At 44.5% G+C, this 18,377-nt stretch overlaps 1 protein-coding gene across 1 annotated transcript in view; it reads right to left on the bottom strand.

The window, feature by feature from the left end:
- The window catches only part of FBXL17 (F-box and leucine rich repeat protein 17), a 449,728-nt gene extending 436,694 nt beyond the window's left edge, over positions 1-13,034 (bottom strand). Inside the window, exon 1 of the mRNA XM_079787311.1 lies at positions 11,904-13,034. Within this exon, the coding sequence (XP_079643437.1) occupies positions 11,904-12,899 (996 nt within the window). The 5' untranslated portion in view covers positions 12,900-13,034. The remainder of the gene's footprint in view (positions 1-11,903) is intronic.
- Positions 13,035-18,377: the final 5,343 nt, after the last annotated feature.

Below are 18,377 nucleotides of genomic sequence, written 5' to 3'. Positions count from 1 at the left end.
TGTAGGTAAATATAAAATTCAGTATTAATGTATTTTTGGCTTTTACTCCAATTCTAAAGGATTGAAAAGACAACCACATAAGATAATAATTAGAAATCTATGTTAATCGTATTGACACAAAACATGTACAGCAATAACAACATAAACATAGAAACGTTTTTTATATACCACTAGAGGCCTGGTGCACAAAATTCGTGCATGGGTGCGGCAGGGTCCCCTCAGCCCAGCCTGCACCCTCTCCAATCTGGACCCCTAGAGGGGTGTCCAACTGTCACACATCCCTCTCACAATCTGGGACTGCTGGCTCCTAACTGCTCACCTGCCTGCCTGCCTGATCGCCCCTAACTGCCCCCCCCCCCCCCCTGCTGGCCTGGTTGCCCCCAACTTTCCCCCCTGCTGGCCTGGTCTCTCCATGCAGCCTGCTGTTCAGTCATTTGGTCATCCCTCACCAACCCCCCTGCTGGCCTGGTTGCCCCACGCAGCCTGCTGTTCAGTCATTTGGTCGTCCCTCACTAACCCCCCTGCTGGCCTTGTCGCCCCACGCAGACTGCTGTTCAGTCGTTTGGTCACCCCTTACTAACCCCCCTGCCAGCCTTGTCGCCCCACGCAGACTGCTGTTCAGTTGTTTGGTCGCCCCTTACTAACCCCCGACGGCCTTGTCACCCCACGCAGCCTGTTGTTCGGTCGTCCGTACAGTTGTTTTGGTCGTGATGGCCCCTGGCTTTTTATATATTAGGATTAACACTAAATTGGTATTTGTAGTTTAAATACCTGACATCAAGCTTTTGATTGTCAAGACATCTATTTCAAAATACATCAATCTTGAATAAGCATATTGTTAGTTATATGACACAGCTACTAGCAAAACAACCAGATAAGGAACTAGGTCACCACCACCCATGAAGGTCTGACCTTCAGAAAGGCCTGGGTAACCTACAGTGGCATCATTTCTCTCTTCCTGCTCTAATTCCTGCCCTAATTCCTGCTCTTGTTCTTTAAGTTTGCCCATTAAAGTAAACCCGCAAAACCCTAGACACCCCACCCTTGAACCTTACTAAAGGCAGAGCCCCAAGTCCACATTATCTCTCTAACTATGACCCAGCTATATGGGCCTTGAGTGTACCCTATGCCCTCCAGAATCTGCAAGTAATAAATCTTGTCCCTCAAAGCTCCTCGATGGTTCCTTGCTAAAGTGTATCCTGCAATCATAATTAAGAACCAAAAGAGCAGGCCCAGACATAAATAAGGGCCCTGCTGGAGGTAATGTCTCGAGCTTGCTAGGACAGAGGTGTGCCTGGGCAAGCACTGTAGGCATTTCTGACCAAGGACACTCCCATCAACAGGCTTCAGACCAACCGAACAATATTAATCAAAATGAAATTGTTATAAATTATGCTGTTAATTATAAACCTCGGGGCAAATGCTAAGAATGTAACTAAACACAGTCACAAATCACTTAACAGGAATACATCCTGTGAAATGTGTCATTAGGTGATTTTGTCATGTAAATATCATAGAGTGCACTTACACAAACCTGGATGGTATAACCTACTACACACCTAGCCTATATGGTATAGCCTGCTGCTCCAAGGCTACAAATCTGTGCTGCATGTTACTGCCCTGAATACTCCAGGCAATTGAAACACACTGTATTTGTGGAGATCCATAATCTCTGTGTGGGTTGGAAAGAGCACATTCAGGCTTAGCCATTTTCAAGTCGGCTTTGGCCCCTGCTTTCTGCTAGACACTCCCAGGGCCTCCTGCGATGTCCATAGTTTCACAGTAAGCCAGAAATTAAGGTGGAGAGCTTATCCTTCTGTGGTTGTCTGATTTCCAAGGTCTGCCTGTTAAGTTCCTAGCTGATCCCCCACTCATCCCACTGGCACCAAAACCAGAGTCTTACAAATATGTGGATTTTCCTTGTTTGTTCTCCACCAAGTTCATCACTTTTAGATGACAAATACAGGTTTACTCATTGCCCCAAACTGACTTAGCCTCTCTGGCATCAAAGATGCTGGTCTTCCAAACTCTGGTTTTTGCTGAAAGTACTGGGGCAGGGGGCTACAGAAGGGGCCTCATGCAAGAATGTAGACTTCCACTCTCCTCACCTGAAGCTCTAGCAGTTTCCCTAAGAAAAAGAGTATGTTGTCTGCCTTTGGTCAATTTCCAAAGCCCAAATAATTTAGGGCAATTTTGTCCAGTTTTACATTTGTTTTTTTTGTAGAGAGGAGTCACCAAACTCTTCATGCATCCATAGCTGGAAGTTCCTCCCTTATGGGTATTTTTATGCTCATCCTCCTCATTTTACACATGAGAAAACTGGGATTTAGGGAGACTAAATCATCTGTGTACAATTAAATCACTACATGGATTTAAAGGGCTAATTTTTCCCTTAACAAATAGAAAATATGTGGACCATGGTCATTACAACAAAGAAGCACCTTATTTAAAATATGTTTCACTTTGGACAGTACCGTCTTGAAACATTAGTTTTCTCTCATGTAAAAGTGAGATGATTGTTATAAACCACAAGTAACTGACTAAATCTAAGTGGATCTAGATGAGTCTTCTTCATCCAAGTGAAAGGAAATTCACTAAGTGGGTAAAGGAAAGATAAAACCAGTACCAGTAAAGATGGATAAAAGTAAAAAGACAGAATACTAAGGACCCAGTTAAGCCACATGGGAATTCCAAAACCACACAAAATGTAAAATAATAAATGTTTGTGGTTTTAAACTTCTAAGTCCTGACCTAGTATGTTGCACAGATATAGATAACATGTTTAAAGATTCCTGCTTTCACCCAGCCAGAGTGGCTCAGTGGTTGAGCGTGGAGGTCACGGTTCAATTCCCGGTCAGGGCACATGCCTGGGTTGTGGGCTCAATCCCCAGTGTGGAGCATGCAGGAGGCAGCTGATCAATGATTCTCTCTCATCATTAATGTTTCTATCTCTCTCTCCCTCTCCCTTCCTCTCCGAAATCAATAAAAATATATTAAATTTTTTTAAAGATTCCTGCTTTTCTTTGTCATTAAAATGCTATCTCACCCATATCCTAACTCCTCAGAAAATTACCACTCTTCCCCAAACTATCTTCGTAACAAACATCTGTGCACATGTCCCTAGGATTCTGTGGGAGGCACTAAGACATGAAATTTGTTCACTGGCTTTAAGATGAAATAGTCAAAGGCAGTTCTGAGTTATCTTTGGATAATATGAGATTCAAGAAAAAGCATTTCAAAGGTCATTTTGAAGAAAAAAGAACATGGGTCTGTAAAGAACTGACCCGGAACAACATGTTTGAAGAATAAAGAAAACTCCAAGGGGAGAGGGGGGGAGGGATGACACTGAAAAACTGGATGCCACGTACATCAAGCCAGGAAATGGCTTACTTTAACAGAGAACCCATTAGCAATGGCTTGAACGTGACAGAAGTCCAAACTCCATTAAGGATGTAGAAAATCCAGGACCTATCATCTGAAATCTTGTTGCTTTTCCATCACTGCCCTCACATCTTTCATAGTGTGAAAGATGGCTGACTCTTCTAATCCCGGTAGTTTGCCCTTGGAAAAAGGGGAAGGAAGCAAAGGACAAGCAGCTGCCTTGTATGGTATGACTTGAAAGTTGTACACAGTGCTTCCACTCACAGCTTCCAACCTAAATCTTGGTTACACAGCCACACCTATCCACACGAGTCTAAGAAATAGTGTCTAATTAAGTGGTCACATGTCTCGCTAAAACATGGTGGATTCTGTTACTGTTAAAAGGAATATAAGGGAATGGATACTGGGAATCAGCAGTGACTTGTAGTCATGACCTGGATTGAAAACAAATTTCATATTCTTTATTTTAAATATTTTTTTAGTGATATTTAGCTTTAGCGAGAGAGAGAAACATGAATGTGAGAGCAAAACATTGATAGGCTGCCTCCTGTACACCCCCTACCAGGGATCAAGCTTGAAACCTGGGCATGTGCCCTGACTGGGAATTGAACCAGTAACCTTTCAGTGTATGGGATGATGCCCAACCAACTGCACCACACAGGCCAAGACCAAACTTAATATTCTTGATCTTAAGTGGCAGATCTGGACAACAGAACTAAGCTATTAATTACCAGAAAATGTATGTCATATTATTGATATAATCTGAATTAATCACTACTGGGCTGATATCCATATATTTCTAAACCTTGAAAGATTCTTTGGATAGGGGGCATAATTTTTCTTTTCTTTATTTTTTATTGAGGTAGAAGTGACATGTAATATTATATTATTTTCAGGTACAACATAATGATTCAGTATTTGTATACATTACAAAATGATCACCACAATTAAGTCTAGTTACCATCCATCACCATACCTAGTTAGAAATTTTTCTTTTTTTTTTCTTGTAAGAACTTTTAAGATCTCTCTTAGCAACTTTCAGACATGCAATACAATCTTATTAACTATAGCTACCATGCTGCATATTATTTCCCTATGACTTACTTATTTCATAACTGGAACTTTGTATCTTTTGAAAGATCCAATTTTTGAATGAGACATTAGTATAAGATATAAGATTATTTCAGACTGAAAAAACTTCCAAAATGCATTGTTGCTTAACACTTGGTCATACCTATCCCGGAGAATCTTTTTTTTTAAATATATTTTATTGATTTTTTACAGAGAGGAAGGGAGAGGAATAGAGAGTTAGAAACATAGATGAGCCCTAATCGGTTTGGCTCAATGGACAGAGCATCGGCCTGCGGACTGAAGGGTCCCAGGTTCGATTCCAGTCAAGGGCATGTACCTTGGTTGCGGGCACATCCCCAGTAGGGAGTGTGCAGGAGGCAGCTGATTGGTGTTTCTCTCTCATCGATGTTTCTAACTCTCTATCCTTCTCCCTTCCTCTCTGTAAAAAAATCAATAAAATATATTTTTTTAAAAAAAGAAACATCGATGAGAGAGAAACATCGATCAGCTGCCTCCTGCACACCTCCTACTGGGGATGTGCCCACAACCAAGGTACATGCCCTTGACTGGAATCGAACCTGGGACCCTTCAGACCATAGGCCGACACTCTATCCACCGAGCCAAACCAGTTAGGGCCCGCAGAATCTTATAGTACTTAAAAATCAACAAAACCAATACCTACTTTTGACCATTTCATATCTTGATGCAAAAATCTTATCTACTATTAGATATTACTGAAAAAAAAATGAGTTAAGGTTTATGAGCAGGCAGGCTATATACAAATTATATAAATATTTGAAAAGAAGTAAAGCTGAGTAGTTTTTTTTTTCTTTTTTTATTTATTTATTTTTATTTATCCTCACCTGAGAATATTTTTTTCCATTGATTTTTAGAGAGAGTGGAAGGGAGGGTGGGGGGGAGAGAGAAAGAGAGAGAGGGGGAGAAATATCAATGTGAGAGAGACATATCCATTGCCTGTAGCTATTTTACACTGACTATGCTAGGTGTTGTAAGAGATAAGTATTAAAGGTGCAACATAATATTCCAGACTACATATTGTATGATGCCTTTTTTTAAAAAAGAAAATTCTTCTTTATTTTAGAGAGAGAAGAAGGGAGAGGGAGGGAGGGAAGGAGGGAGGGAGGGAGGGAGGGAGGGAGGGAGGGACACATCCATCAGTTGCCTCCTGTATGCACCCCGACTGGGATTGAACCCACAAAGTCAGATATTATGAAATTTAAATAAGAATAAGTTTTTTTGTTTGTTTGTTTTTAAATATATTTTATTGATTTTTTACAGAGAGGAAGGGAGAGGGATAGAGAGCTAGAAACATCGATGAGAGAGATACATCGACCAGCTGCCTCCTGCACACCCCCTACCGGGGATGTGCCCGCAACCAAGGTACATGCCCTTGACCGGAATCGAACCTGGGACCCTTGAGTCCGCAGGCCGACGCTCTATCCACTGAGCCAAACCGGTTTTGGCTAGAATAAGTTTTATTCTAAACCCAGTCACTAAAGACTTTCAGTCGGGGGAGGAGACACAATGAAACAATGTATCCTTTTGACATATGTCCATCATTCTTTGAGGACTTCCTTGTGTCCTGGCACAAAATATTCTAGGCTCATCTTGTACTTTCCTTGTCCTAGCCCTGAAATTAGCCATTTCTCTATGGAGCACTGATCCCTTTTATTGGAGAATGGTATTTAGAAGCAAAGATGTGTATGCTAAATGTACTCATTACTACTGGGTATTAATGCTCCAAGACCCTCTCAGTGGCAGCCTCCAATGCCCATTGTATGACCTTACAATACCACTTGTGCTCTAAACTGGCCAAGACTTTGGCAAAACTAAAATAGGATATATTTAGCCAAAGTCAAGCATAAAATAGGATATTTAGCCAAAGTCACGCAACTCTTATTAAATGCTTCTATATTTGCCTTCACTTATCTTCCCTACATTCCTTATCATTTATACAACCTGATGATACTCCAAATTGGCAAAGAACTACTCAAGGTTATCCCCTTGACAGCTACTCAGTATAAGGCAAAATTTACAGCCTTCTTAAAATGAGAAGAAAACAAATCACACCTTTTGGTAGCCTGATTAAGTTCATCAAGATTGCTTTGCATTCTTCAGCAAAGAAAAATCTTAAACCTGACTTCCTCAGGACACTCCATTTCAGTGCTGGCTAAATCCATTCCTAGAACGCCAGAGACATACCTTCTAGAGGTTATTTGGTACTGGAGCCTTAAATCAAGAATTCATGAAATGTTACAGGCAATTTACTCTCACCCACTAATAATCTACATTCAAAGCTTTAAAAAGTGGTATTTTTTTTTCTTTGACTCCTGTTTGCATTGCTTTCATCCTTGTTAGCATATCTGGAGAAAAAAAAAATAGATCAGGTATGTAAGCTTTCCTCCAAAGCCCATTTCTCGTATGAAACTCTTCCTTAAACTCTAAAGCAACCTGTTGGTAATGAAGCTGTACAAATAAAGACTTAACACCTACTGACACATTATCAAGGGTGCATGCACAGTGAGGCAGCTTCCTAATGGTGCTGGTGGATTTTGGATCTCTCACCTGGTTTTCTTTGGAAAGAAACAGGTCTGCTGGCAGAGAGCACGATATCTAAGCATAGCACACAAAGTCTCCAAAATGTAAATATAGAACACAACATATCCAGTTACTCAAACAGTAATTATAAAGAAATACATTCCACTGCTATCATTTGGTAAAACTGTTGCATAATGGTTCTACCAGATAAATATCTAATTGTGATATTAGTAGGCAGGGTTACTTAAGTTATAAAGGCAACAGGTAGCAAAGAGCGAAGCTAGCTTATTTGATCCAAAACAATCCATTAACCACTCAATGAGCAAATGTAACAGACTTAAGTGCTTAAAAAAATATTACTATCACAGTTGACCTTTGAAGACCTAGTCCCTGCTTCTCAAATTTCTTAGATTAAAGACCACAATTCAACCCTACAGGCCCAATTTTTTTTAATATCTTTTTATTGATTTCAGAGAGGAAGGGAGATATAGAAAACATCAATGATGATAGAGAATCATTGATTAGCTGCCTCCTGCACGCCCCCCACTGGGGATTGAGCCTGCAACCCGGACATGTGCCCTTGACCATACTCGAACCTGGGACCCTTCAGTCCACAGGCGGATGCTCTATCCACTGAGCCAAACCGGCTAGGGCTACAGGCCCAATTTTAAATTAGTCTCTGACTCATAATGACTTAGAAGTCAGTCCTCTGGTTTAAGTTCCTCCTCTCCCCACTGTGCCGCCCCTTCTCCCCATTCAGGAATCTCTTTCATTAAAGTTCTGAGAGATTGTTCAGGCCCTCTGACACAGGATGTTGAAAAGATCTCTGGACCTGGAAACACTACGCTGGGTTCCAGCCCCAGGTCTGCCATTCACGCTCTAGAATGTCTTGGGGGAAGTAAGCCACTTGACTTCTCCAGCCTGTATCTTCATGCATAAGACAAGGGGAAAGACCCGATGCTGTCAAAGGTCTCTTCCTGTTCTGAAGTTACATAATTATGGTTTCCAGTGAGGCTCACTATTTCAAGAAAGAATTAGTTTCATTTCTACACAGCTCTTATTGTTAGAAAGGACTTTCTAAATTTCCACATACAGACATTCTTCAACCCTGAAATTCCACTTCTTGATATCTACCCTAGAAAAATATGACGTGTACATAGAAAAAAAATCTACTAGCACCATTTGTAGTAACAATTAATTAGAAACATCCAGTACTAGAGAAATAAATACAGGTGGTATAACACTATGGGATACTATGCAGCAGTTAAAAAGAATGAAGGAAACTATACCCTCACTAATGTGAAAACACCTCCAAACCAAACTATAAACAAACTGCAGAACATGGACATTTTGATGCCATTTATGGAAAAAAAAAACTATGAAGGTTTACCCAGAACTTTGTAAAATGAGGGAAATGTTCTGGATCTGCACAGTCCAGTACAATAGTGGCCAGTCACCCATGACTACTAAGGTGGCTATTGTGATCTAGAAACTGAATTTTCAATTTTATTTAATTTTAACCACTTTAAATGTAAATACCCACATGTGGCTAGTGGCTATTGTACTTGAATGTTTCCAATGGAGATGATGGATTTGTGCTTCTCTATGCAACAACCCTTCCTGCAAAGGAAAAGGAAAGAAGGGAGGAAGGGAGGGAGGGAGGGAGGGAGGGAGGGAGGGAGGGAGGGAGGGAGGGAGGGAGGGAAGGAAGGAGGGAAGGAGGGAGGGAGGCAGGGAGGAAAAGCCACAGCTGCCTAAGTCTTCTCCAAGCCAAACACTTCCAGTTCTCACCAGAAACAGAGCCAGAATCCTCTCAACATCACATGGCTCTGTTGTAGCTCCGAACAACTCCAGTCAAGATATAAACATTTCTTAGACACTTATCTTAGTGGTATGGCATATTCACCCAAGTGTCAGCCAGACTTCTAAACATTTGGTCATTCATTTGTTCATAAATATTTACTAAACGCCAGGCACTGCACTTCGGGGAGGGCATACAGCAATAAACAAGATCTATGTCAACAGAGCCTATGCCCCCAAAAGCCTTATCCCTGAAAATTCTATTTGGGCTGGTAAACACGGAAAAAACCTTGATTTCAATTCGTACAACTCACTTGTTGCTGAATACAACTAGGACCATGAAACCCACATAGACCATCTTTATTCCAGTTTCTAATATAGGTAAAATATCTACATATCATGTCCAAATTCTCCATCACAACAGGGCAAGTCTAATGAGTAATTCCCAAGAGTATCTTAGACCAAGTTTTCAATAGTCCACAGCAAAAAAAATGTAAAAAAGAACAATGTAACATACAGAATAAGTTTGCCTATGGGGATTCTCTTTATTATGAGATCATGTCCTTTTTTCTTTCTTTTTGTATTAAAATGTTCCTTACCTCATGAAATAACTAGTTTTGCTAGAAAGCAGGAAATACCTGGTTTTTTATTTGGTTTGTCTTTAAACAGTCTTACCTGCCAAATAACAAGACAGCAATCAATCTTCTATAACAAATATTTGTTGATATTTTATTTGTCCATGTCACCCACCAATTTAAAGGACTCAAGAAAGTTACCTCTACTCATACAACTTAACAAAAGAAAGATAAACAACCCAATCAAAAATAGATACTTTTCGAAAGAGGACATAAGGAAGGCCAAGAGACATATGAAAACATGCTCAAAGTCACTAATCATCTGAGAGATGCAAATCAAAACGACAATGCAGTACCATCTCACACCTGTCAGAATGGCTATCATCAACAAATCAACAAATAACAAGTGCTGGCGAGGATGCAGAAAAAAAAGGAACCCTCTTGCACTGCTGGGTGGAGAACAGTATGGAGTTTCCTCAAAAACCTAAAAATGGAACTACCATTTGACCCAGTGACCCCACTTCTAGGAATATATACCAAGAAACTAGAAACACCAATCAGAAAGGATATATGCACCCCTATGTTCATAGCAGCACAATTCACCATAGCTAATATTTGGAAACAGCCTAAGTGCCCATCAGCAGATGAATGTATTAAAAAACTGTGGTGCATCTACACAATGGAATACTACACTGTGGTAAAAAAAGAAGGGATTCTTACCATTTGCAACAGCATGGATGGAACTGGAGAGCATTATGCTAAGCGAAATAAGCCAGTCAGAGAAAGATAAATATCACATGATCTCACGCATTTGTGGAATATAATGAACAACATAAACTGATGAACAAAAACAGATCCAGAGACAGAGAAGCATCGATCACACTGTCAAACCTCAGAGGGAAGGTAGAGGAGGGTGGGGGTAAGAGGGAGAGATCAATCAAAGGACTTGTATGCATGCATATAAGCCTAACTAATGGACACAGACAACAGGGGGGGGGGGGGGGTGAGGGCATAAGTGTGTGTGGGGGGGGGGGGGAATGGGGGGGAGGGATAAGGACACATATGTAATACATTAATCAATAAAGAAAAAAGAATTCCTGATTTAAAAAAATTGTCTAACTCCAATAAACAAACAAAAAGAAAAAGAAAAAAGTTCCCTCTGCTCTAAAATGCACATCCTAAAAACACAAAGGAGGCAATTACTCCTCCAACAAATATACCTCCATAAGCGTTAAGTCATTACATTTTGACACAAGTAGAAGTTAAGCTTACCCCCTCTTGCTGTATAATTTTCAAGAACATTAACATCACAATAAGACAGATAAAAACACAGGATTATCAATGTGCAAAAAGTCTAATCATACAAAGTATACTGGTGACAGTAACAATTGTAATTGATGACAGTTACTTCAGTAACAATAAAAGTAGCCAAATTTTTACCTAAGTTATTTGTGGCTGGTCTTAAATATCATCCACTGTGAAAAAGGAAGATTACATTTATTAAGCTCCAGAAAAGGGTGGGAGGGGAGAAGAGAGAAAATGAGGAAAGACATAACTTGTTAATAATAATAATACAAACTCTATCACATAATGAAGATTATCACAGCAATGACAAAATTGCAAATGTTACTTAGTATTCGAAAGTGAGACAAAGCTCCTACAGGACACCCACCTCTTCTCCCCTCACTCATTCCCCAACAACAACAAAAAATGCCCCCCCTTACTTTCCAGAAACCTGTATGCTTTTATGTAAGGGTTAAAATGTAGGAAGCTAATACAACATAGCATAAACAAGAGGGTTTTCAAGCCAAGCAGGCCTAAATTCCCAGATATACCTCTTACTTTCTATGTGTGACCTTGGACAAGTCATTCAAGCTCTTCAAGCCCCACTAGGCTGGTAAGCTCCCTAGAGCAAATACCACTTGTAGATGTCTGACTTTGTACTGTAGGCACATAGTATGAAATGTCAGTTCCTTCTTGCATAAAGTAATGATATGGACAATACCTGTCTCACAGCGGTAACTGGAGAATTAAATTAGACATTATGTATATAAAACTCTGGCACAGTGCCTGATCACAGTAAATGTTCAAAAAAGTGAACTCTTATTGGCATCAACTAGCATCTATCACACCTGAAAGTAGCTAGGAAAACTTTCGAGTTTTAATATATAAAGTCTATACCCAGTAAGGGCAAGTTGCTCAATTAATAAAAACATGCCACAGAAACCTTACAAATAGTTTCTAAACCACTTGGGCTGGCAATCTAACAACAGATGAACCCTGAACTGTGCCTAACAAACCCAAGCTATTAAAAGACATTCAGGAGATTCCAAGTTTTTCTAACTTCAAAAAGTAGGCCATAAGCATCCTCCCCAGGGGTTTCCCAGTCTCCCCTCTGGACGTCTCCGGCTGCCGGGGAGCCCCCTCCTCAGCGCTCAGAGGGAGGAGAGAGAAAACCCCGAGGAGGGGCCGGCTTGGGGGGACGCGCGCATCCCTGCGCCGTTCGCCCAGACCCACCTTGAGCAGGATGGAGGGCGGCAGCTGGTTGATGTCTGGGGTTTCGGGGGGCGGCTCCCTGTGACAGTCGCAAGGGTTTTCGCGGGGCTCCTGACAGTCCGTGTCGCCGCACTCGTGCTGCTGCTGGGCAGGCGAGGGGGCGGTGCTCCCAGCTCGGACCGCGTCCCCGCCGGCCTCGGAGGGGGCACCTTCGGAAGTGGGAGAGGAGGGCGGGGGGCAGAGAGGCGGCGGCGGCTGCTCGGGGCCCTGGCAACACCCGGCATCGGGGGGCCGGGGAGGCGAGGCGCCTCCTCCCGCGGGGCCGCCGCCGCCGCCGCCGCCGCCGCCGCAGCCCCCACCGCCGCAGCGGGGCTGCTTACAGGGGGTGCAGGCGGGAACCCCGGCCCCCTTCCGCTTGCACACCATCTCGGGGGGCGTGGGGGGCTCGGCCGGCGGCGGCGGCGGCGGCGTCGGCGCCCGGAAGAGTTGCACGGCGACGGGCGGCCCCAGGAAGCGCACGGGCCCCACGCTGGCCAGGAAGAGGCTGCGGCCCTGCTGCTCCCAGGCGGCGGCCGCGGCCAGCCCCAGCTCCTTGCAGCAGGAGGCCGGCGACGAGGCCGAGGCGGCGGCGGCGGCGGCGGCGGCCGAGGACAGCAGGAAGCGGCGGGCGGCGGCGGCGCAGTCCTCGGCAGCCAGGGCCGCGTAGCGCCGCGCCAGGTGCTGCGAGGAGGCGGCCGCGGCGTAGGCCCCGTCCCGCGGCGGCGGCGGCGACAGCGGCGGCTCCTCCTCTGGGCCGGCGGGGGCGGGCGCGCCGGGGCTGTGCACGATGAAGCAGAGCATGCAGGGCCCGCGGAAGAAGCAGTCCCGGCTCCGGGGCGCCGCCGGCTGCGGGGGCGCCTTGGCCGGGGTCCGGCGGGGCAGCCTGAGGAGCGGGCGGCGGCGGCGGCACCAGCTGCAGCAGCGAAGCCTCTTCTGGCTCGGGCGGTTACGCGGCTCCTTCGAGAGAAGGTGGCCCATATAGAAGGCCCCGAGGCGGGGGACCGGGACGGGGCGTGGGAGGCCCGGAGAGTGGGCTCCCGGCAGCGGGGCAGGCCGCTCGCTGGCTCGGGCTCGGGCTCGGGCTCGGGCTCGGGCGCGGCGGGTCGCCCCCGGCGCACACGCTCCCACGGGCACACACGCGCGGCGGGGGTGGGCGTCCGCTGGGGCCGCCTCGGCGCCCGTCGGGGCTACATGCTGTGCCCGGAGGGGCCGGGGGAGCGGGGGGCGCGGGCTTGGGGGCGCGACGGAGAGACCGAGCCTGCAGGCTGGGCGGCCGGTCCGAGCCTGACCCACCGGCTCAGTCCGTCACTGCGGCGGCGGCGGGGGGAGCGCGGGGTCCCGCTCGGACCATTTTAACTGCGGCTCCGCCGGCGGCGCGCGCGCCCGCGACGCGGCTCGGAGCCGCAGGAGCGCGCGGCCCGCTCGGGGAGGGGCGGAGCCGGCGGCGGCGGCGGCGGCGCGCTCGGGGCGGGGATGCGGGGATGGGGTGCTGGCGGCTCCCCGGGACGACCGCCGGCCTGGGACCGCCGGGAGGCCGGCCGGCGTGGGCGCGGGGCGAGCGGGGAGCGGCGCGCCACCCCCCCTCCGGGCGCCCAAGGTTTCTTGGGGGCCGCGGGACCCACGCCCCTTTTCTGGGGCGGGAGGAGACGTTTCCGAGCCAGCTGTGTGACATCCGTTTGCAAAGCCGCGCTGACGTCTGTAGGTGTAAGTTCAAGAACTGCCATTGGCCGGGAGCCGCTCAGCTCTTCCGCTCACCCCACCCGCGACTCGGAGACCGGGGCCGCTGAGCGGCGGTAAACTGTTGCGCCAGAAGGCCGGCCTGTGTCGGGGCTGCCGCCTCGGTGGGGTGGCGGAGGTGTGACCCTTGGGTGGTGAGCACCAGCCCTTCCCACGTGAGGGGTGAATTGGCGGTGCAACACGGCTGTGTTTCTCCACTTGTCATACTTCGTTACTTGTGGTAGACTACTAACTATATAACTTTAATTCAGGATGAAAGCATGTATCAAATTACCTATACACACCAGAAAGATAGGTTTCTCAACGCAGCGAGTCACCCAAAATCTCAGGCGATGAGCCATCCGTCTGCACCCTTGGACTCCCATCTATCTATCCATCATATATACTTTAAAAATAATTGTGCAGTGCCTACGTTATGATAAAAAATGGTTCCAGGTAGACCTTGGTGACGCAGATGAGAAAGAGGAAGTAGGCTTTGCAGACAACCCTTTAGAAGGTTGAACTGTAATGATAACCAGAAAGATAAGATGACAACTAGCCTGGTACCTGGTGTTGAGAGGTTAGCTTTCACGGGAGAGAAGAAATTGGAAGAGGCTTAGTGATGGGAATAAGCCAGTACAAAGGAGGAGGTTATGAGAGAGAACACAGCAAGGCCCTTGAGAAGATGGAATGGCAAGTACCTTAGGAGGGACACCATCTTCACTGTGATGGGAAGGAATAAGGAAAGGACAGATGAAGAATGGGTACAGACAGGTGGATGTTTCTGGCCAGGAGGTGAAAGAGTTGCTTTCTAATGGTCTCTGTTTTCCTTTAAGTGGGGCCTGGTTACCTGCTGAAGGAAAGGGGCACTAAGGATAACTTGAGAGGAAGCAATATTGCAAGAGAAGGCACATCCGCTTAGGGACCATTGTCTGAGCCTGTGTAACCTTCCCACCACAGTGGCTGGCTTCACCCAGGCATGCCATCAAACCTTTGCTAATAACGCCCTCTTTGTGAAGAAGGACTTGTTTTAGGTCTGTCAGTATCCCTTTCTGACGAAGAAACCTAGAGGCAAAGATTTATGAAAGGGTTTTATGTGCCTGTTACTACCTGTGACTCTCGAATGCACTGCCCAAACTACCTTTACCTGCAGATATTATCCACACAGCTTTCATCCCTCTGGCTGTAGAAGGATCTTCCAGAGCCCCAGAGCTTAATTTTTGAGGACAGGAGGTCAGGAGTGACTGGGATTGCCTGAGGTTATGACATTGTTTGCCATCTCTACTAGGCTACACTTTGAACAAAAAGAGAGGGATTCTAAGCTTTATTATTATTATTATTTTCACTATGTCAAAATTGTGGATCCATTCATTTCATATAAGTTGAACACACACTATGACCTAGCATTTGCACTAATAGGTATTGATTCAAAAAAAATAAAAAGTATATATCCACAAAGACTTGCACAGAAATGTTTACAGCAGCTTTATTCATGATCCCCAAAATCTACAAGCAGCCCAGATGACCATCCATAGAGAATGCATAAACAGGTATATTCATTCAATTGAATACTGCTCAGTAATTTCTAAAAAAAGAAGAAACAGAACAACATGGATGAATCTCAGAAATTTGGGCTGAATCAGACTTTGGAATTGGGGGTCCTAAAACCTCTATCTAATTTTCACAGATAACCTCCCTGTGTGATTACTGCACACACAGCTTGGCACCATGCAGACCTCTCAAGAGTTACACATATCATCTAACTTCTTGCTTTAGAGATGAGGCACGTGATTCTGAGACTTTTGAAGTGGTTTCTGAAATTCACAGCACTAAGTTCTTGCTTCCAATCCAGAGCCTTTCAGGCACCTGCGGGTGGCTGTTTTTCTCTTTACCACGGCCTGTCGCAGAGGGCCTTGTATATTACAGCAGTGATTAAGTAAACTGTTGCCAAAGCTATGAGTATTAGAACTCACTACCCTAAATAATAATACTCATGATATTCTAAATATTTAGGAAACAATTACAAATACGAGTTATAAATTGCTATTTAGAGATCATTGTAGAAGTTGATGGCTTTGTTACAAAAAGAAAAGCAGCCTGAACTACCAGAGCTGGGCTGGCACCGCTAAGCCCTGAAGTCACTGGCATTCTCACACGTCTGAGTGTTCAGTTGAACATAATTTCAGAAAACACCAACATCAGACATAGCTGCTCTGTGACCATAATAGACAAGACAAAAGTAAGACCCCTCCATAATCATGTCTAACCACAGCAAATAACATTCTCCAAACCACCAAAATGTCCAAACATTCTGGCTAATATCTACTGACTTATGTTTCTTGACCAGTTATAACCTTAGCCTTGCTTCATTCTTCCTGCCTTCTAGATAATTCTTAAACTACGCAATCATAGAATTACCTCTGCTTCCTGACAGCATCCATTTCAAAGCAAAGCTTTGATCCTTCCCCAAATCACCGTACACAAGGCCAACCCTGTAAGTGTTTACAACACCTTCCTACTGAGACCCTCCACAGTTCCTCGTCGTGTGTTGTCTGCTTTCCTGTAACAAGACAAGAAACCCAACTTGGTTTGGCTATGGATGTGTTCCTGCTGGTCTTTGGCTGGAGGGCATTCACATTTGTTATAATCAAATGTCACCACCTTATCAAATTATTCCTTTCTTGTGCTGTACACCTTAAACTTACGTTATCAATTATATCTTAATAACACTGAAATGAAATAAAATGCCTTCTTTATTCTTTTCTCTGACTCTGCTTTAACTTTCTTTATACATACCTCGTTATCACACATTTATTTTGTCTTTTTTTTTCTAAGTATATTTTATTGATTTTTTACAGAGAGGAAGGGAGATGGATAGAAAGTTAGAAACGTCGATGAGAGAGAAACATTGACCAGCTGCCTCCTGCACATCCCCCACTGGGGACGTGCCCACAACCAATGTACATGCCCTTGACCGGAATTGAACCTGGGACCCTTCAGTCCGCAGACCGACGCTCTATCCACTGAGCCAAACCAGTTTCAGCTGTCTTTTTTTTTTTTTTTTAAAACTTTCAGTCGCTTCCAGTAGAATGTAAGCTTTATGAGAGCAGATTTTGTTCAGTTTTTAGGAATAAAATCTGGCAACTGTATGGAAGATGGACTAGAGTAGGAAGATACTTTAAGCAGAAAGATTGTTCAAAGAGTCAATGTTAAAAGTATGAATGAAGGCCGTCATGGTGGGGATGATGAAGTAGGGGGTAGGACTGAGAAATATTCCTTATGTGGAGTTTTCAGGATTTGGTGATTTATTTATGAGTTAGGTAGAGAGGACAAAATGATGGTTAGGGAGGGATGAAGAATTCCAAAATAATGACTTATTTTCATATTTGAATACAATTTAACCTTGGGGTAGATCTGCATTAGGACATAGATTCACACTAAAAGCCACTGTGTAAATTTAAAATGTTGAAAACAGTTTAACAGGAAAGCCTTTTCTTCTTTGCTGACATAGAATATAGTCCCTTTGAAATTCACATTTGCCTATAAATGTATAAAAAAGGCTTCATGCTTTCAGATGGGTAATGATGGTTGTTATAAATAGCGAAAACATCCTATGGCACCAATGACAGAAGTAGGGCACAGTTCACATGCCACTGATGCCACCGATTGTGGTCGGTACAATGGGTGGCCTAAAAGGACACTCTGGGGGCAGAAGGCATTGTTGTATGCATCCAGAAAGCATGCAACACCCCAGGTGTTCAATTAATTCCTTGTTGAATTGTGTTTTTGTCAAAAGACTCAAAGCCAAGGATAATAGCCAAAACAAGCAGCTTTCAGAGAATCCCATTCAGGAGGGCAATCTGTACTCTTGAATAGTTGGTTTCAGACGTAGGGTTCAGCTGCTTGCCTGGATTGTTCTTCCCTCAGCTCTTCTCATGGCTGATGCATGCTCATCTTCCAGGTCTCAGCCCAAATATCACCTCCAGTCACAAGAGCTCTTCTCTAGTTAATCTGTCACACCACCCAGTCCATTTCCTTCACAGCAGCTACCACAGTCTGCAGTTGTGTTTCAGTATTCGTCGATTATCACTTGCATCAGAATTAACCCCTTCTTTGTTTACTTGAGAATCAGCAGCACTTATCAGCTGCATTTTAAAGGGAGATTATCCTGGGAGGGGCTAATGTAATCAAGCCAGCTCTTTAAAAGAAGTCGGGGAGATTCAAAGCAGTGGATGCTTTTGCTGTTGGCCTTGAAGTTGTTGAGGAGAAGGCTGAGTGGCAAGAAATGGCAGGTGGTCTAGAACTGAGTAGCCCCTGACTGTTCTGAATATTGCCAACAAATAGATAAGCTTGGAAGATTAACCCCAAACTACAAAAGGGCTCGTTGCCCCGCTGACACCTTGATTTCAGCTTTGTGAGACCTGAGCAGAGAATCCAAATGAGCCTAAGTCAGGGCTTCTGGGATCTAGAACTATGAAATAATCAATAGGTGTTTTAAATCGCTACATTTGCGATCATTTGTTGTGGGAATAGAAAAATGTATTCAACCATTCAAACACAGCCCTCTGGAAATCAAGACTTGTAGTTTAACAGGAGAAAGCAAAACAATAAATTATCCATAACTTTACAAAGATTAATTTAAACTCATGAAAGGAAACAGTGAACCACAGGTTAATACACAGAAATCGTTGTTCTCCCACTCTCATAAAAATATATGGGATAATGAAGGCCACGGTGTTT

The sequence above is a fragment of the Cnephaeus nilssonii genome, assembly GCF_951640355.1.
Source record: "Cnephaeus nilssonii genome assembly, chromosome: 2".
Classification (NCBI taxonomy): Eukaryota; Metazoa; Chordata; class Mammalia; order Chiroptera; family Vespertilionidae; genus Cnephaeus; species Cnephaeus nilssonii.
Note: the sequence above shows the minus strand (reverse complement) of the source record. Positions and strands in the feature narration are given on the sequence as shown.